This window comes from Giraffa tippelskirchi, chromosome 2 (assembly GCF_054371585.1).
Source record: "Giraffa tippelskirchi isolate mGirTip1 chromosome 2, T2T-mGirTip1v1.2.pri, whole genome shotgun sequence".
NCBI classification, from domain to species: Eukaryota; Metazoa; Chordata; class Mammalia; order Artiodactyla; family Giraffidae; genus Giraffa; species Giraffa tippelskirchi.
Genome location: NC_137276.1, coordinates 78,237,980 through 78,255,589, shown reverse-complemented (window position 1 = coordinate 78,255,589; position 17,610 = coordinate 78,237,980). Strand labels below are relative to the sequence as shown.

Genomic DNA, 17,610 nt, shown 5'->3' with positions numbered 1-17,610 from the left:
GGAAAGACAGGGAGTGCTTCTACTTTCTACTTTCCTGCAAGTCTGTTTGCTAGAGCTTATTTTGCATTTGTCATCAGAAAATAGTGATTAGAAGTAGAAAAAAAGGAAAAAAAGTAGTAAGAATTCATCAAAAGGATATAAGGGATAGACAGGAGTGATCTCTTTTCCTCATATCAGCCAGTGTTTAAACTTTTGGTGCAGTTCTTTCTAGAAGGTTTCTCTGAAGCACTTTTTAAAGTTTACTTGCAGTTACGGCAAGCATATGACTTAACATACTGCGTTCTCCTAATGGCATAGCTGTGGCCATGTCCCCTTTAGAATGTCCCATTTAGGGTCATCTCCTAAATAGGACAGTGGCTTTGCCAGTTTCTGTGGTTGGTTCCCGTGCCCCCTCCACTCCTGGCAGCCACTCAGGACCCAGCACAAGAAGAGCCCCACCCTTGGACACAGCCAGGCTCCCCACTTGCCACCCCCGCCAGGCCTTTCCTGGAGGCAGAGGGCAAGGGTAGTGAGAGGTGATGAAGCAGAGGGGCCTGAGGGGTGTCCAGGGGGGCTGAGGCGGGCACAGGCATTGCCAGGGGTGTGTCAGCAGAGCCAGGCAGTAGGGAGGGTGATGAGGGCTGAGTGGGAGTGGGGTCTGTGAGGGCAGGCCCTGCTAGCCTCTGCGACACCTCCCACCCCTGCCCACTAAGTCTTTCCCTGCGCCTGGACTCAGGAGGGTGCAGGGACCTGAGTCCCAGCCCAGCCTTAACACACACTGCAGTCTCTCACCAGCTCCCCCGCCTTAGTATTCATGATTATAAATTGAAGGTCATGACTTTAGGCAAGTTTGAGGATCACAGGAGAAAGTGGAAGTGAACCTGCTTTTGTACAAGGAAGTGCTCGGAGCCCAGGAGGTGGTTTTGTTGTGGTATCAGGAGTGGGCTTGGTGGAGCCTAGCTCTGCCCTGGGCCTGAGCAAGGCTGAGCAAGGTCCTGGCCTGTGGCTACAGGCAGGGTGCTCTGTGCCCCCACTGCTACCAGGCCCCCAGCCCTCAGCCTTGAGCTTCTGGTCTCAAGCCCCTGCAACCCTAACTCCCACTTGGGTGGTGAGGGAGTGAAAAGGAGAGTTCCAGGCCCCAGTGACCACTGTGGCCACGAGATATCCCTAGAGAAGTATCCCTTCTCTCCTAGGGGTTCCAGCCCAAGTCTTAGGAGGCTCCGGGTCCTGGGTGGGACAGTAACCCTGCTGTGTGAACTGTGGCCCAGGTGCTGTGCTCTGACTGACCAGGCAGGTGGCCTGGACAGGGCACCAAGGATGGACCCTAGTGGTCCCCAGAGCACGACAGGCCTGCCCAGAAGAGAGGGAGGTGTGTGGGAGGCATCCAGGCTGCCTCTGTGCCTGAATGAGTGAGCAAGTGAGGAGTGAGTCGGGCAAGCCAGCAAGCACCTCCCTGGAAGGCCCCTAAACCAAAGCCCTGTACCCTGTACCCTGTGTTCTTTTCACATCTGGCTCCCAGGAACGGGTGAAGGGTGGTGTCATGGTCTGGGGAGGGCCAGGCCAGGCAGGCACATGGGTCTACAGATTCCAGGGTCGTGGAGGATGGGGAGGTTGGGGGCCGCCATCTCTGGGCTGAGTGGGAAACTGTCCTTGGACTCAAGCTGGTACAAAGCCCCTCCAGCCACTGTCCCAGGTGGTCCAGCCACCTGGCTAAGGGTTCCGTGATCCCATGCCTAGATCGGGAAAGTCTGCGTGGAAAACTGCCAGGAGTTCAGCGGCATCCAAGTGCAGTACAGGCTGCAGCCCTCCAGTGCCAACTGCAGCGCCCTGGGGATGGTCACCTCAGCCGAGGACACCTCGGGGACCCTGTTCGTGAATGACACGGAGGCCCTGCAGCGGCCTGAGTGTGCCCAGCTCCAATACACGGTGGTGGCTGCTGAGAGACCAACCCGCCAGCAAGCCCAGGCCCCGCTGCTCGTTACCGTGGAAGGGATGTGTGAGTGCCCTGGCTGCGGGAAGAGTCAGGGTGGATGGGGCAGAGCCTCGGGCTGTTCCTGTAGAAGGGTGCAGTCCTAGACCCCGTCACTGACCGGCGGGTTTCCTTGAGCTTCCTTCTCTGTGAGATGAGAAAAGAGTGCACAGCTGCACTGAAAGGATGACGGGGGAGGTGTGACACAATTTAGTCCAGAGTGACAGCGTTGTGGGTGGCCTCTGCTGCCCATCGCTTCTGTCAGCAGGTCCTACCTTTGCACTTGTTTTAGGGCTGCCAGGTACGATATAGGACCCAGGTTGAGTGTGAATTTCAGGTAAACAACGACCAATTTTAGTGGCTTAAGTACGTCTCACGCAGCCTTTGCAGTGTGTTAGAAGACAAACTCCCCTATGTCACTGTGATATTAGGGCCATATTTACACAAAGCAGGTATTCACCGTTCTCTGAAGTTCAGGTTTAACTGGGTGTCCTGTGTGTCCTTGGCTGAGTCTGGCCACCTCCCATCCCCACTCCATACTCAGCCCCCTAGCTGCCCCCGCTGTGTGACTGTGATGCCACCCCTCCCCCAGCAGCCCCCTCACTACCCTGCGCCCCCAGAGTTTAGTGACTGCCTCCCCTCTGGGCTCAACTCATGGGGACAGCTCAGCCAGTGCTGCCTGCACCCATGGGTGCCCGTGGCAGGCTGGCCCCCCATGACTGCTTTCTGCCACCCCTAGACGTGCCTGAGGAGCCTGGCTGCCCCCTGTCCTGCGCGGTCAGCAAGAGGCGGCCCGAATGTGAGGAATGTGGCGGCCTGGGCTCTCTGACAGGCAGGTGCGAGTGGAGACAGGGAGACGGCAAAGGTAGGCCCTGGGTGGAGCCAGGCAGTGGGGAGGGTGATGAGGGCTGAGTGGGAGTGGGGTCTGTGCGTGCGGGCCCTGCCAGCCTCTGTGACACCTCCCAACCCTGCCCACTGAGTCTTTCCCTGTGCTTGCTCCCTGCTGTGGCTCCTGACGCCGGGAGAGGGTGGTCACGAGCACAGGGAGCAGAGAGCTTTCCAACTGTTGATCGCCGATGCGATCACAGGTGCCTGAGGCTGAACTCACTCTAGACTTGAGAAGGTCGGGGGCAAAGTTGAAATGTGTGCTTTCTTTTTACTTTATTCTAAAATTCTAAATTTCTGATTTGGTGCCTAAACCAGATGGTAATTAACACGTATATATCCATTTCTCTACCCATATACACAAAAATGCACGTGCAGTTGTGAATGTGAAAGTGTTAGTCGCTCACTCGTGTCTGACTTTTTGAGACTCCATGGGCTGTAGCCCACCAGGCTCCTCTGTCCATGGAATTCTGACAAGAATACTGGAGTGGTAGCCATTTCCTTCTCCAGGGATTGTCCCAAGCCAGAGATCGAACCCAGGTCTCCAGCATGGCAGGCAGACTCTACTATCTGAGCCACTATATTCACCCAAAGCCTTCTTTTTTTTTTTTAACTTTTTATGGCATAGTTGATGAACAACGTTATGTTAGTTTCCAGTATACAGCATAGTGATTCAGTTACACATATACATGTATATATTCTTTTTCGAATTCTTTTTCCATTGAGATTTTTATAGAATATTGAGCAGAGTTCCATGTGCTATACAGTAGGTTCTTGTTGGTTATTTTAAATATAGCGTGTGTACGTATATATCCCAAACTCCCTGCCTATCCCTTCTCCCCACTCTTCCCCGCATTCGCCCAATGCTTTTAGACACATAGTTCACAGACCCTTTTCGAAGATCTCTTGGTAATATTACTGTGCATCCAAGAAGTAGAGGAATTAAAGTAGGCTACACTGTTGACACGTCATTTATAGTTGGCTTTACTTCATGAAAACACACACCTTAAAATAATTCAAAATATCCAAAATGGTCTTCAGAGAGTCTCTACCCGGGAGGTCCCAGCCCAGGGGACATGGACCCAAATAGGAGGGACCTGAGCAGGCTTGGGTGTGGACAGCAACTGGCTGCCAGCTGGGCCCGCCAATATGAAGGTTCCACCCACAGTGCGGCCTGGAGAGGGTCCCAGCCTCGTCTGGTCTCTCTAGCCTCTCTGATGTGAGCCTGGCACAGCTCTGGGACTGCCTGGCTCCTCTGGCCCTCACCATCCTGGCTGCCCTGTACCTCAAGGATGCCCTGCTGGTGCAGCTCTGTGTGTGGTTCTTCTCTCCTTAGATCTGTTTGCTCTTCCTTGCAGGGGATGGGGTGGGGTACAGGGTTGACCTGGAAGGCCCTGGGATGCGATTCTCCTGGCTCTGCAGTCCGAACAGGGCAGCTGCTCCCTTGTCGTCATAACTGCCCGCTCTGTGTCGTAGGGATCACCAGGAACTTCTCCACCTGCTCCCCCAGCATCCGGACCTGCCCCGATGGCCACTGTGACGCCGTGGAGAGCAGAGACCCCAACATCTGCCCCCAGGACTGCCTTCGTAAGCAGCCCGATGAGCCTGCATGGTGAACCTGAGCGAGCAGGAGCCTGGATGGGTGGGGGGGAATAACAAGCTAAAGGGACTTGGACTCTCACCTGCGCTTCAGCCAGACCAGCCGAATTCCTGGGGTTTGAGTGCTGAGCCCTTTCCTAACATTTTGTTTGAATAAAGGCACTCCTCCTCCAAATCTAGAGCTTACTGGCTTGATCCACACTCTCCAGTGTTGCCCTGGCCAACTCATGGGGCACGACTCCCTGTCCCCTGTTTTGCCGACTCCCAGCTGCCCCCGCTGCCCCCTTTCTGCTTCTGAAAAGTAACCAAGTGTGAACCTTGGCCGGGGCCCAGGCTAGCCTGTAGGTTCCTCCTCTCACCCGATGTGGCCAGGGAGCTGGCTTGGGGGCCCATCATGCTGCAACAGGGGCTTCCCAGATGGCGCTAGTGGTAAAGAAACCTGCCTGCTAATGCAGGAGATACGCGGGTTTGATGCCTGGATCGGGAAGATCCCCTGAAGAAGGGCCTGGCGACCCACTCCAGTATTTTTGCCTGGAGAATCTCACGGACAGAGGAGCTTGGTGGGCTACAGTTCATAGTGCTGCAAAGAGTTGACACGACTGAAGCGACTTAGCACACACGCATGCATGCTGAGGCTTCTGCCCAGGGTGACCCAGACTTCTGAGCTCACTGTGCTCCCTGGGCCTGAGAGTGCTGACATCAGGTGGGGAGGGGCCTCTCATGATCCTGTCTGGTAGTCCTGGCTGGCCAGGTCCCCCTGGAGGCTGAGAGTGGGCTGCTGAGTGTGTTGTGTCTGTCCCCAGGGGGCGGCAGCATCATTGGTGGGCACGAGCCTGGGGAGCGCCGGGGGATTAAAGCTGGCTTCGGTATCTGCAACTGCTTCCCTGAGGAGAAGAAGTGCTTCTGCGAGCCGGAGGACAGCCAGGGTGCGTTGAGCGAGGGGGTGCTCACAGCTGGCTGGGGTCCCCACGCCTCCCTGAGCCTCCAGAGAGCAAGGGAGAAGATTGCAAGAGGGAAGAGAAACCTAGGAGGGTTTCCTCCTTCCCTGGGGACTTGGTTCCCCCATGTGTGCAGACAAGGAGCTGGCTCAGGGCTACTAAGACTGCCCTGTGGCCCGAAGTTGCTTGTTTTTTTTTTTTTTGCAAGGCTTGTGGGATCTTAGTTTCCTGACCAGGGATTGAATCCTGGCCATGGCAGTGAAAGCTCCCTGTCCTAACCGCTGGACCACCAAAGAATTCCCTGGCCTTAAGTTCTATAATAAAGATTGGACTGGAAAATTAGCTCTTCCACCAAATCACTCAGCATCTCCTCAGACTGTCCCTGTGTAGAGCCTTTCCTGGGCCTGTGGCATTGGCCAGCTGGGTCCCCCCTCGCGGCACCCTCCAGGTGCTTCTTCTAGAACAGGGTCCCCCACTGAACACAGAAGGAGCTTTTCTGGCATTTGGGTGGTCATTGCACGTCCAGGTCCTGGGCCACTTGTCTTTCCTCTCCACTAAATATCGAACATAAAGAAAATACCGAAGACATTGGGAGCGCAGGAGAAGAGCTTCTCCTCCCACTCCTAGGGCCCCTGGGCCTCTGGCTTCAGTGCAGCATTCCAGGGTGTGGGGGTGCAGGGGTGCACAACCTCTGGTGTGTGACCTCAGGCAGGCTGCTTATAAATGCCCATTCCTTCCAGAAAAAGAGCAATAACAGTCTCCTGTAGCAAAAACATACAGAACAGTATGTATGTTCTGGCGCGGGTCAGGAGGGTTGGCAGGCAGCTCACAGTTGGTCACAGCAGCCATTTCCTAGCTGTCACAGGTGTGGCTCTGTTGGGTATTGGGGATCCCCCTTCTGGGGTGTCTTCTCTCATGGCCCCACTCGTGCACAGACTCCCTGTGTGATGAGCTCTGCCGCACAGTGATCACGGCGGCCGTGCTCTTCTCCTTCATCGTATCTGTGCTGCTGTCCACCTTCTGCATCCACCGCTACCACAAGAACGCCCACAAGCCGCCCATTGCCTCTGCCGAGATGACCTTCCGTCGACCCGCCCAAGCCTTCCCGGTCAGCTACTCCTCATCCGGCGCCCGCCGGCCCTCTCTGGACTCCATGGAGAACCAGGTCTCAGTGGACACCTTCAAGATCCCGGTGAGGTTCTCCATGTGGCTGCAGGGCCAGGGAGGCAGCCCTTCCAGGGAGCCCTGTGGGTAGCCTCTGGTCTAGGGCAGCTGGGGAAGCAGGGGGCGGGGGAGACAGAGGGTGCAGGGCCCCTGGGGCTGTTGCATCCTTGCCCACCGGGAGGACCCCATGAGCTTCCAGCCGTCCTCTACCTCCACTGAGCTGCCTTTCAGGGAGGGCAGAAGGCAGGGGTGGGGCAGAGAGCATGAAGCAGGATCAAGAAGGATGGGCACTGATTTAAATGACTGAGATCTGGGCCGTTAGAGTCCGAGAGGGCAGGCCATGCTGTACCCACGTGGGATCTCTCCTGCGGAGGCCCCAAGTGCTGGAGGACGAAGTCTGAGGGGAGGCCCTGAGGGGGAGTGTGAGTTTTATACTCAGAGGATAGGACCCCCCCCAGGGCTGGAGGCCAATGTTCTGCCTTCATTTCCACAGGTTGCTCTGTTGGGGAGTCTGTAGGGTAGGAGCCGTAGGAGCCCCGTGATGAAACACTGTCCCCATCCAGGCGAGAGAGATTGGCAGGTGGGGGGGTTTGGCCATGGTGGCAGCAGCCTGGAGGGGAGTCTGTCTGTGGCTTAGAGAGTGGGGATGCTGAGAGGCCTCTCAGGCACCTGCGGGGGAGCCCAGCCCCAGGACTCCGTGACTGGCCTTCCAAGCGGGGAGAGTCAGCCAGAGCCCACAGGCCTCCCGAGCCGCCTCCTCCATAGCATGGTCTGGGCCGCGGTCAGTGCGGGAGCCTCAGACACCACCTCCTGCCCGACCAGGCCGCTCCTCTGCCTGTCTGCCCTCTGGTGTGCTTGCTGAGGAGACTGAAATGCTACGGGGACTAGGGGCTGGAGATCCCCCACCTGCCGAGTGTTTGGAACCAGCAAAGTCAGGAGGGAGGCCCCTGTGGCCACCACATCTGGGAATGGCCCTCGTGACCCAGGGACAAGCCATTTGATTCCCTTATATGCCCTGGCGGTTTGTGCTGAGACGCACAATGAGAGCTGTTCTTCTGTGGGGGGCCACGGACCACTTTTGGCCTCCAGCCCAGAGTGCAGAGAAGCCAGAGCTGGGCCTGAGGCCAAGGGGCCACACTGACCAATTCTGAGGTCTTAGACACATTTCGACCCTTTGGCCTTTGTTCTGTTTTACATAAAGTGGGGAGGACACTTTGGGTTTTTAGCACTTTTAAAGAGAAACAAATCAGTGATATTCCCTCTTAGCCCAGCCTCTGTGTGCAGTCAGCTGTTATCCAGTGCAGTGTGGACAACAGGGCAGTGGTGACTGTGTTGTCACTTTTGACCCTGACTGTGGGTTCTTGGTGGAGGAGGAAATGGCAGCCCACTCCAGTATTCTTGCCTGGAGAATCTCATGGACAGGGGAGCCTGGTGGGCTATAGTCCATGGGAGTCAGACACGACTGACTCTTTTGCGACTACAGAACAAACAACATGGGTTCTTGGGGAAGCTGAGACACCAGGAAGCCTGGGGAGCTGGCTGGAAGGCGCCCCTGGCCGTGGTGCTGAGAGGAGGCTGCCTCTGCTCCCAGACGTAAGAACACAGGGCTCTGGTCACTGGGGGGCAGTGGGTCCCCAGTGGTGGTGTGTCTGTGGGTTAGGCAAGCCTGGCAGACACATCATAAGCAGCCCCTGGAGCCACGCCCACACCCAGCCACAGCGAAACTTGGGGACCTGGGCACCCGGTGCTGACAGGAGGGCAGGTTCCAGATGGGTTCAGCATCCCCAGGGTTCAGGTCTTTGAGCCAGCCTCAGGGTCTGGGAAGGCCCCACCCCTGAGGGGTTTTGAGTGGGCGTGGCACGTTGGGAAGGCTGGTGTGTGCAAGTTCTGGGCAGTGGCTGGATTGTGCGGGGAGCAGACTCTTCTACACGTTGGCAGGGAGGGGTGGGGGATCCTGAGGGGCACAGTGGTAACTTTCTAGAGGCTGCCATCCAAGGGAGGTGTCCTTGACACCCCCACCTGTAGCTGGGAGTCCAGGGCTAGTAGGCAACTTGGGCCACATGTGCCGTTTGAGTTCTCTTGGAAGTCCTGGAGCCTGGGCTGCTGTCAGTGCCTGGTGTCCAAAGCAGAGGAGGCACCATGAGGCTTGGGCCTGACTCCCAGGGAGGAGGCTTTGCTCCCCTGTGAGCACCTGTGGGTGCTGAGTAAACCCTGAGTCCCTCACTGGAGATAACAGGCCCTGGGCCTAGGGTGGCCCAGGGCATCTGCAGTAGATGGAGGCCAGCGAGGGTAGGTGCATACGGAGTCCAGGCTTGTCTGTGGCAACACCTGCCTTCCTGTGGGGGAATGCATCTTGTCACGGCACCTCAGGGCCTGACTGTGGGATCTTGCCCTTGGACATGGTGACTGTCACCTGAAGTGAAGTGCAGTGAAGGTCTGCACGCTAGAGCTTGTCCGCCGGCTCTTGCCTTCCTTTCCTCTTACCTTCGCCATCTCTCTTCCCTCTCTTCTTCCTTCAAACCCGATGTAGGAGGATCCCAAGTGGGAATTCCCACGGAAGAACTTGGTGCTTGGAAAAACTCTGGGAGAAGGTGAATTTGGAAAAGTGGTCAAGGCCACAGCCTTCCGGCTGAAAGGCAAAGCGGGGTACACGACTGTGGCTGTGAAGATGCTGAAAGGTACCTGACTGGGCAGTACACAGGGGGCTCTGCCACTCACACCTGCAGGGGCCCCAGGGGGTGGATGAAGCCATTGTGAAAGCCAGGACTCTGGCAGTCAGCCTGCTGCCTCCTGAAGAACCAATCCCCCACCTCTGCTCTTCTTGAGCAGCTGCAGTCTAGGAACCCCCACCATGGATGATGTGGGCTGGTGTGGTCCCTGGAGAAGTGGGGTAAGACATTCCTCCCTTGAAAGCTTCCAGAGCCATGCTGCTTCTGTATCAATGTTGGGTAAAGATCTGAGTTTAAATTAAAAGTCTTTAAGTTCAAAACCGACAGCTGTCCCCACCGCAGTCTGCCCCATTCATTCCTTTCGCCAAGCGTCCACTGAGGTCCTGGTGAAGAGACCACCTGTAAGGACTGGCCCCTGCCCTCCAGGGCCCTGCCTTGCCCAGTCCCCCCCAGCCCTTAGCGGGCCAGCACTACCCCAGTCTTGCCACAAGCTGGGTATCCTCACTGCTGCTTCTCAGCAGGGACTGGGTAGACGGTCCTCTGCCATGGCCCAGCTCTGGCTCAGCTGGACCAAATGAGGGCCCAGTGGCCATGTGGTGGGCACATTTTGGGCAGATGCACACTGATCTTCAGCAGTCAGGGAGCCATGCAGTGCCGGGTACTTCTGTGTACTTACCCAGGGCCTCAGACTGGAGTCGCCCTTTGCCTATGAGACCCCAGGCCCTAAGAGGGCACAGTGAGACTGGCCCTGGGTCACCCATGTGTGGTCCAAAGGGTTCCAATGCCCAATCTCCCAGCTGTCTTCTTGTTTCCAAACAAGTCTACAGCCAGAGGCGGTGGCACAGCTGGGCAGTGGGCTGTGGGGCCATGACCCAGGAGGACAGTTTAGCCAGGAGACCTCCACACCCAAGCTCCTGAGCACAACTCTCTCTGCCCTTGGGACACACATGCTCAGCATGGCGAGACGACTTCCGTGAAGTCTCATGGCCTTCACCTTTCTCCAGGGCCTCACCCCCCTTTGCCAAGTGCTTGGTCGGCAGGTGTCTGGGGACACCAGGGAGTCCCTTTACCTCCCCAGAAGTGTTAATGGAGGGGCGTCTTTGTGCACCACTGTCTTTGAGAGATGGTGATTGCAGGGAAATAAAGCCATTTGCGTGCATAGCCCAGCCCAGAAGGCTTTCCATGGAAAGACTCTGCTCACATGAAAGTGCGCTCCTCTAGTTCTTACTCCCTGGAGGCACTTGAAGCCGCTGTTGACCCTCCCATGGGCTGAGAGTAGCCCCAAACAGTGAGGTCCTGGCAGGCCTCAGTCTGAACCTGGGTAGGATGTCTAGGAAGGAGACAAGTCTGTGTAGACCCCATGTGTGCGTCTGTGACCCAGCAAGGTGGTAGCAGGGGCTTTGCAACCCACTTTGTTTCTGTGTGTTTCAGAGAATGCCTCCCCAAGCGAGCTGCGGGACCTGCTATCAGAGTTCAACCTCCTGAAGCAGGTCAACCACCCGCAAGTCATCAAGCTGTACGGGGCCTGCAGCCAGGACGGTAAGACTGGCTGGGGACTAGCAACTGCCAGGCACAGGCCAGGGGCTCCAGGCCGCCTCATTCTGCATTCTCCCTCTTCCCCATCCTTTTCTTCTCTGGCCCCTGTCCTTTCTCTTCCCGGAAGCATGGTCTCTGACTCTGGCCCTTGCCTGGAACTTGTGTGTCAGTGGACCATGAGGGGTGCCACAGGAGTGTTCCCTGGGCCTTCCAGGGCTGCCATGAGGTCTCTGCTGACATCCTGGTTGTCAGCACCCTGTTCCAGGCCGAACCCCTAAGACAGGGAAGTCCAGAGATGAGCAGTGTCTCCTGGGCACCTACTGGGAACTAGATATGCCATAACCTCCAGGTGACCTCAACCCCAGCCTGGGGTGGCAAAGGCAGCGGCAGCGTCACCATTTTTCACATAAGAGCATCTTTCTCTATTGGTCTTCCAAAGCTGCTCTGCCACCCCGGGGGCTTCCCACTTTGTGTGTGTGTGTGTGTGTGTGCACGCGAACGTGTGTTTGGGGTGTGAGGGAGATGGGAGGCCAACAGGGAGAGGGCAGCAGGGACATCAGTCAGCACCAGGAGCACTCGGGGCCGGGCCTTGGGCAGGAGTGCGGCCTGAGAGCAGGCAGGGCAGGGAGAGGGTGGCCACGGGCAGTCTAGAACCTCTGCCTCCATCAGCCATCCCCAGGCCATACTGTGGCAGCCACGGGCAGTCTAGAACCTCTGCCTCCATCAGCCATCCCCAGGCCATACTGTGGCAAGACCAGGAGTCCAGAAAGTTCCTGACATCAGAGCAGCAGCGATTATCTCCCAGGGCAGCTCCAAATGCCGTGACTGCTTGCCCTGGGCACCCAGGAAAGAGGTTGTGGTCAACTGTCCAGGCAACTGGCTTTGTAATCCAAAGCCCCTGCAAGATGGAGGAGCTTCCCAAGTGGCACTAGTGACAAAGAACCTGCCTGCCAATGCAGGAGACGTAAAAGACTTGGGTTCAATCCCTGGGTTGGGAAGATCCCTTGGAGGGGAACATGGCAACCCACTCCACTATTCTTGCCTGGAAAATCCCACAGACAGAGGATCCTGGTGGGCTACAGTCTGTAGGGTCACAAAGAGTCAGACACAACTGAAGCAACATAGCGCCACAAGGTGGAGAGCAGAGTGATGTGAGAGTGAGCTGGGGCTTGAGTCCTCAGGCTGCCAGAAGCGATTGCCCTGCGCTGGCCCAAATTCCGCCTGCCCAGGGCCACCCAGGCAGCCTGCCCACGTACCTCCTGCTCTGTCCCCAGGGCCGCTGCTCCTCATCGTGGAGTATGCCAAGTACGGCTCCCTGCGGGGCTTCCTCCGAGAGAGCCGCAAGGCGGGGCCTGGGTATGTGGGCAGCGGGGGCAGCCGCAACTCCAGTTACCTGGACAACCCAGAGGAGCGGGCCCTGACCATGGGCGACCTCATCTCCTTTGCCTGGCAGATCTCACGGGGGATGCAGTACCTGGCTGAGATGAAGGTGCGTGCCACCCCAGCCCCGCGCCCCCTCTGCCGGTGATGGGCCCGGGTTTCAGGGGTCCCTGCTGTTGTCTTCCCCGCAGCTCGTCCATCGGGACTTGGCAGCCAGAAACGTCCTGGTAGCCGAGGGCCGCAGGATGAAGATCTCAGATTTTGGTCTGTCCCGAGATGTTTATGAAGAGGATTCCTATGTGAAGAGGAGCAAGGTACCAGGTCCTGGGGTGTGATGGCCTGAGGGCAGAGGGCAGTGATCAGGGAGCCCACAGGGTGGGGACAGATTTTGATCTGAAGAAGATAAAGCAGGTTTTTAGAGTGTAAACTTCCAGTCCTCATCCCCGAACTCTTCCCTAGTCCTGGGGCCCCTGAGACCCAGAGCAGAACTCAGTCCTGATCCTGTTCCTTGTCTTCCTCACAGCCACATGTGCTGTTTCAGAGCTGCGGGCTGTGGAGCAGGGTTCCCTGCAGCTTCTCTCGCTTTTCATCACTATCACTTCTAAAGGTCACACCTACCACTGCAGAAATAACAATCTTCTTGTCTGCAGTTGTTCTCTCACTGCTGCAGAGTGAAGGTCACTGTTTTACTTTCTGTGTAACTTTAGTCCTTCGCTTGGGGAAAAGAAATGAATTAAACCCAAGCTTGCTAGTCATTCTTCACAGAAGGGAATGAACCACTCTACAGCAGGGTATGCTCCTGGTACAAGGGCCTAGGAACCACTGACTAAGTGAGTTTGGAAGGTGATCAGGAGGGTCCTGGAGACAAAGTCCAGAGTCGCAGTGTAGAGATTTGGGAAGCTTTTTCCAAGTCACCGAAACAAGTGGTTCGGGGCCCTTCTTGGGAAACCTGGTTCTCTGGTGTGGTCCCCTCCCCTGTGACATTGGTCTTGACTCTCTTGGTGCTGTTATCCTCTCAGCCCCTCTCCAGTAGCCTCCCTGTGACAGACTAGACAGGGCAGATCACAGGCCCCTCAAGACACACAGCTAAGCTGGCATTCAGAACAGATGCTGCACAAAAAGAAAAACACAGAAAGCCACGACATACACTTCAGCTTTGCTCTGAGGGTCGAGAGAAGCCCAGGTGCTCCCGGGGCTGTGAGGATGACGTTTGATTTCTTGTGGGGTTTCCGCTGTGACAGCATGTCTTAGAAGTGCCGAAGGGGAAGTGGAGAGGGGTGCTCCCTACCCCGTGGAGGGGGGTGGACGAAACTTCCTGTTGGTGCACTGGTCCTCGGGAAGGCCCTGTGTCACCCAGCAAGGAAGCACAAGGTGCCCAAGCTTGGCCCCTGAGAGCACAGCCTGCAGGTGGCATTGTTAGAAACACACACCCTCGAAGCAGTCACACTTCATGTAGGGTATGAATCCTAAATAGTACTTTCTTAAAAAAGGAATTATAATAAATGCATTAAAATCCAAAGCAAATGCCTTTTTTAAAATTGATTTGTGCCTTGAGGCTGACCTATTTGTTGTTGTTTAATCGATCAGTCATGTCCAACTCTTTGCAACCCATGGACTATAGCCCAGCAGGATCCTCTGTCCATAGAATTCTCCAGGCAAGAATACTGAAGTGGGTTGCCATTTCCTCCTCCAGGGGATGGATCTTCCTGACCCACGGATCAAACTCGCATCTCCTGCACTGCAGGTGGATTCTTTACCACTGAGCCACCAGGAAAGCCCCCTGATCTATTTGTACCAAAAAGCTATTTCTTAAGTTGTATTAGAAAGGATTTGCTGGATTGAACCCCAACCTCTCCATGGTGGAGGGCTGTCTTTCAGAGGATGCTAAAAGGGCCCTGGGATAAAATAAGTGGGAAAAACCAGACTCAAGACACTCACACTGGTTTCTTCCCTCAGAGCTTCTCAGAAGGGCGTTTAGTGTGTTCGTTTGAGTCAGAAATTCCCAAGATGGAAACACTGGATGTCAGTTTCCCAAACTCCTTCACCCTAAGAAATCAGGGGAGATCTTGATGGAAGTGCTTCCAGCCTACCCATTGGGCAGCACCCAGGGTGCCCCTGATCTCCCCAGAAGTGGCCACAGTGGAGCCTGGCTTGCACTCAACATCAATTCCTTGTATAGCTGTGGGCAGGCCGACTGACTCCCTCTGGCATCTCAGCCAACCCTAGGAAGGCGGGCCTGGGACTCCAGCCCCTGTGAGGCTGTGCTATTGGTTTGTACCCAGGAACACACTGGAGTCATTACTCAGTGTCCCCTCAGAGCTGAAAGAGCCTGAGACATGCCCCCTCCTCACACCAGTTCCCAGGATCTCAGAGCAATGTTAATGCCTTTCTTTCACTCCCTCCTTAGGGTCGGATCCCAGTTAAGTGGATGGCCATTGAGTCCCTCTTCGATCATATCTACACCACCCAGAGTGATGTGTGAGTCTGGGTGTTGCCTTCCTGGGGTGGAGGTTACACGTATGCACCTGTCTGGGCAGCTCCGCTGGGGAACAGAGCTGCCCTGAGTGCCTGTCAGCTCATTCCAGCCATCCAGAGTGACCTCCCCAAACTGGGGGGCTGGGGGTGGGGGAGCTTTGTATACTCTCACAGCAAACAGCAAGGGCCCAGGCAGTAGTTCTGAGTGCCACGGTGGAATGCATGAGGGCATGAGCCATGGCTGCAGACCCCTTCACCTCCCCCACCTGCCCTGCCCTGTCTTTGGGCATCTCAGTGACACACAGTCCCAGACAAACAGTTCCCTCTCTGTGGGCCTGAGTATGAGCTGGCTTCAAGCAGGTCCCCGGGGACTGGTCCCCACCCAGAGACAGGTTTAGGGTGGGGTGACCTTGAGTGGGTTTCCAGTACCCCAAACTGCTCCAAGACCAAAATTCAGTCTTCCAAGTCCAACTACATTCTCGATTGTTTTCAAAACCACAACAGACTTGTTTCTAAATGTTCTGCTGTAAACAGCCTTGCATATTTTGAATAAGGTGGGCTGTGTAAAGGCAATTCTTAAACAGTTTTAATAACTGTGTTCTGATTACCAAGTTGACTGTAAAACAACTGGAAATGCAGGGGAAAGCCTAACCAAGAGACTAAAAGTCACTGGGACCCTACCATCCCTAAATAACTAGGGCCAGCCCTCACTGGCCTTGCCTAGAGTTGTCCGTGGCATGCAAGTATATATCCTTTATTACTGTAAGCGGGCTTGTGTGATAATGCTGTTTTGTGATATGATTTTGTCCCCACTTCACAGTAAATTTTCCCTCACGGTTAGGTATTTTCCTATTGCAGTGTTTTTTTCCTTTTAACATCTTATGAAAATTTCCAAGCATACAGAAAAGGTGAAGGGGTTTTGCAGAGTGCCCCGGTGCCCCGTGGCCTTGGTCCCACCTGCTTTTCACTGTGCTCATTTGCATTCTCTGTGCCGTCTCTGATGCTACAGAGCTTCACCTCAGGGGTCAGCCGCCTGCCCTCTTTGGGTGTGGGGGCTGAGCTTGGGCAGCAGCTTGTCGGGCGGGTCGGGGCAGGGCAGGCAGACACCCGGTCCCACCTCCATTCCACTTCCATCTGTCTGGTCAGCCCAGGTTGAAACGGTGGGCCCTTGGACCGCTCTCTGTACAGGGAACTCGGGTCCTGTTGCTGCTCAGGGGGAGGATATCTGGGGTGCTGAGGGTGCCACAGAGCCAGTGCAGCCACTCACTGGCCCTCTGGTTCTGCAGGTGGTCCTTTGGTGTCCTGCTGTGGGAGATTGTGACCCTGGGGGGCAACCCTTACCCTGGGATTCCTCCAGAGCGGCTCTTTAACCTTCTGAAGACAGGCTACCGGATGGAGAGGCCGGACAACTGCAGCGAGGAGATGTGAGCATGCTTTCTGTGGTCCAGCCTCCCCAGACACTGACGCTCCGGGCTTTGGCGGGGTGGGGCCACGCGCACTCATCCTTTGCCGCTGCTGTGCAGCCCTGGGTGCCAGCCCCAGGCGAGCTAGGCAGCTGGAAGTGACGGGCTGAGACAAAGGCACAGATGACAGAGAACCACTCTGGGGCATGATGGCAGATGCTGGGGACCCAGATTCCACTGGGGGCTGGGTGGGCCTCCTGGGGGGTACTTATAAGGCTGAGAAGGAGCAGGACCCCAGGAGAGGTGGTGGAAGGATGAGGGGGTGCTTCAGACTGAGGGAGCAGCTTCAGTCCAAGGCTGGAGACCTGTCCCAGGATGCTTGGGGAGGGGCAGGTATTTCAGAATGGTCCCAGGGGTACATACAGGGGAGCACCCAAGTGGAGACACCAAGGCAGGCAAAGAGCAGGCAGGTGGTGCCTGGACTTCAGCTTGAGGGCACCAGAATCTTCTCATCGAATGGTGGTTGCATCAGATGATCCTGGGAAGACAGGTTGAGAACACATGAGAGGGGGTCGTCCATGGGCAGAAACACATGGGTCCATTCATTCTACAAAGTCTGTCATGGACCTGTCACGTGCTTGGCTCGGCGCTGTGGGAATGCAAGGGCGAGTAGGTGCTGCTTCCCTGGGCATCCTAGACTGGCAGGCACAGGCCCAGCACTCACCTACAAGGCGGCCCCTGCAGCCCTGCCAGAGCCCCAGGGGAGGGAGGGAGGTGCAAGACAGAGTGTGTTTGGCAGGTGTTTGTGTTCATACCCAGTTCATCCTTCGTAAGAATTTTAAGGACTGGCATTTCTGCACTACCTGCCATAGCGAGCATGGCTGGACCACAGCGCCAGACACTGTGAGCCCCTGCTGACCCATCATACCCTGGCCCAACTCAGAGAAGGATGTCAGTGACACAGGAACAGCTTTGGGGTTTGGGAACAGAGCCTCTGGGGCCCAGGGTGCACTGTACTGGGTGTGGTGGTTGTGACTGGGCAATCTTTGATGGATTGTCACCATCCACCTGTTTGTCCCACCAGGTACAGTCTAATGCTGCAGTGCTGGAAGCAGGAACCAGACAAGAGGCCAGTGTTTGCCGACATCAGCAAAGACCTGGATAAGATGATGGTTAAGAGCAGAGTGAGTACCTGGAGCCAATCCCTGGTGTCACTTCCCTCACCCCAGTTCATGGAATTCCCAGTGCAAAGGCAGAGTGGGGCTGTGCAGAGTGAGATGGTCATGTTGTCTCCTGGCAGGGGCGGGCATGAACCTTTATCCTTAATCCAGGCCTCTTGGACTTCTTGAAATTAGGAAGAAACCAGGATTTTTATCTTGACACTTAGGAAGAGCCCTCCACAGACAGGGGTGGGAAGAAGATATTTCAAAGCCAAACAAAATTATTTCCAATAGTGGAACCTGAGGAAGTAGAGTTGGAATGAATGTGTCCTAAATTCAGATTCTATGAGGGGTCTGGCTAGGGGTGGGAAGTGACTAGGGAGCAGTGGAAACTGTGGCAAATAGTAGCCCACTAGCTGCCTCTGAAGGACCTCTCACCGTAGACACATGTAA

The 17,610-nt window shown here is 55.9% G+C and overlaps 1 protein-coding gene across 2 annotated transcripts in view; it reads left to right on the top strand.

The window, feature by feature from the left end:
- RET (ret proto-oncogene) overlaps positions 1–17,610 on the top strand; it is a 51,963-nt gene that overhangs the window by 29,770 nt on the left and 4,583 nt on the right. For both annotated transcript variants that reach the window (XM_081569172.1, XM_081569173.1), the window contains exons 7-18: positions 1,717–1,975; positions 2,688–2,813; positions 4,310–4,420; positions 5,236–5,358; positions 6,306–6,562; positions 9,065–9,212; positions 10,635–10,742; positions 12,014–12,228; positions 12,311–12,433; positions 14,527–14,597; positions 15,881–16,018; positions 17,082–17,181. In XM_081569172.1, the coding sequence (XP_081425298.1) occupies positions 1,717–1,975; positions 2,688–2,813; positions 4,310–4,420; positions 5,236–5,358; positions 6,306–6,562; positions 9,065–9,212; positions 10,635–10,742; positions 12,014–12,228; positions 12,311–12,433; positions 14,527–14,597; positions 15,881–16,018; positions 17,082–17,181 (1,779 nt within the window). The remainder of the gene's footprint in view (positions 1–1,716; positions 1,976–2,687; positions 2,814–4,309; positions 4,421–5,235; positions 5,359–6,305; positions 6,563–9,064; positions 9,213–10,634; positions 10,743–12,013; positions 12,229–12,310; positions 12,434–14,526; positions 14,598–15,880; positions 16,019–17,081; positions 17,182–17,610) is intronic.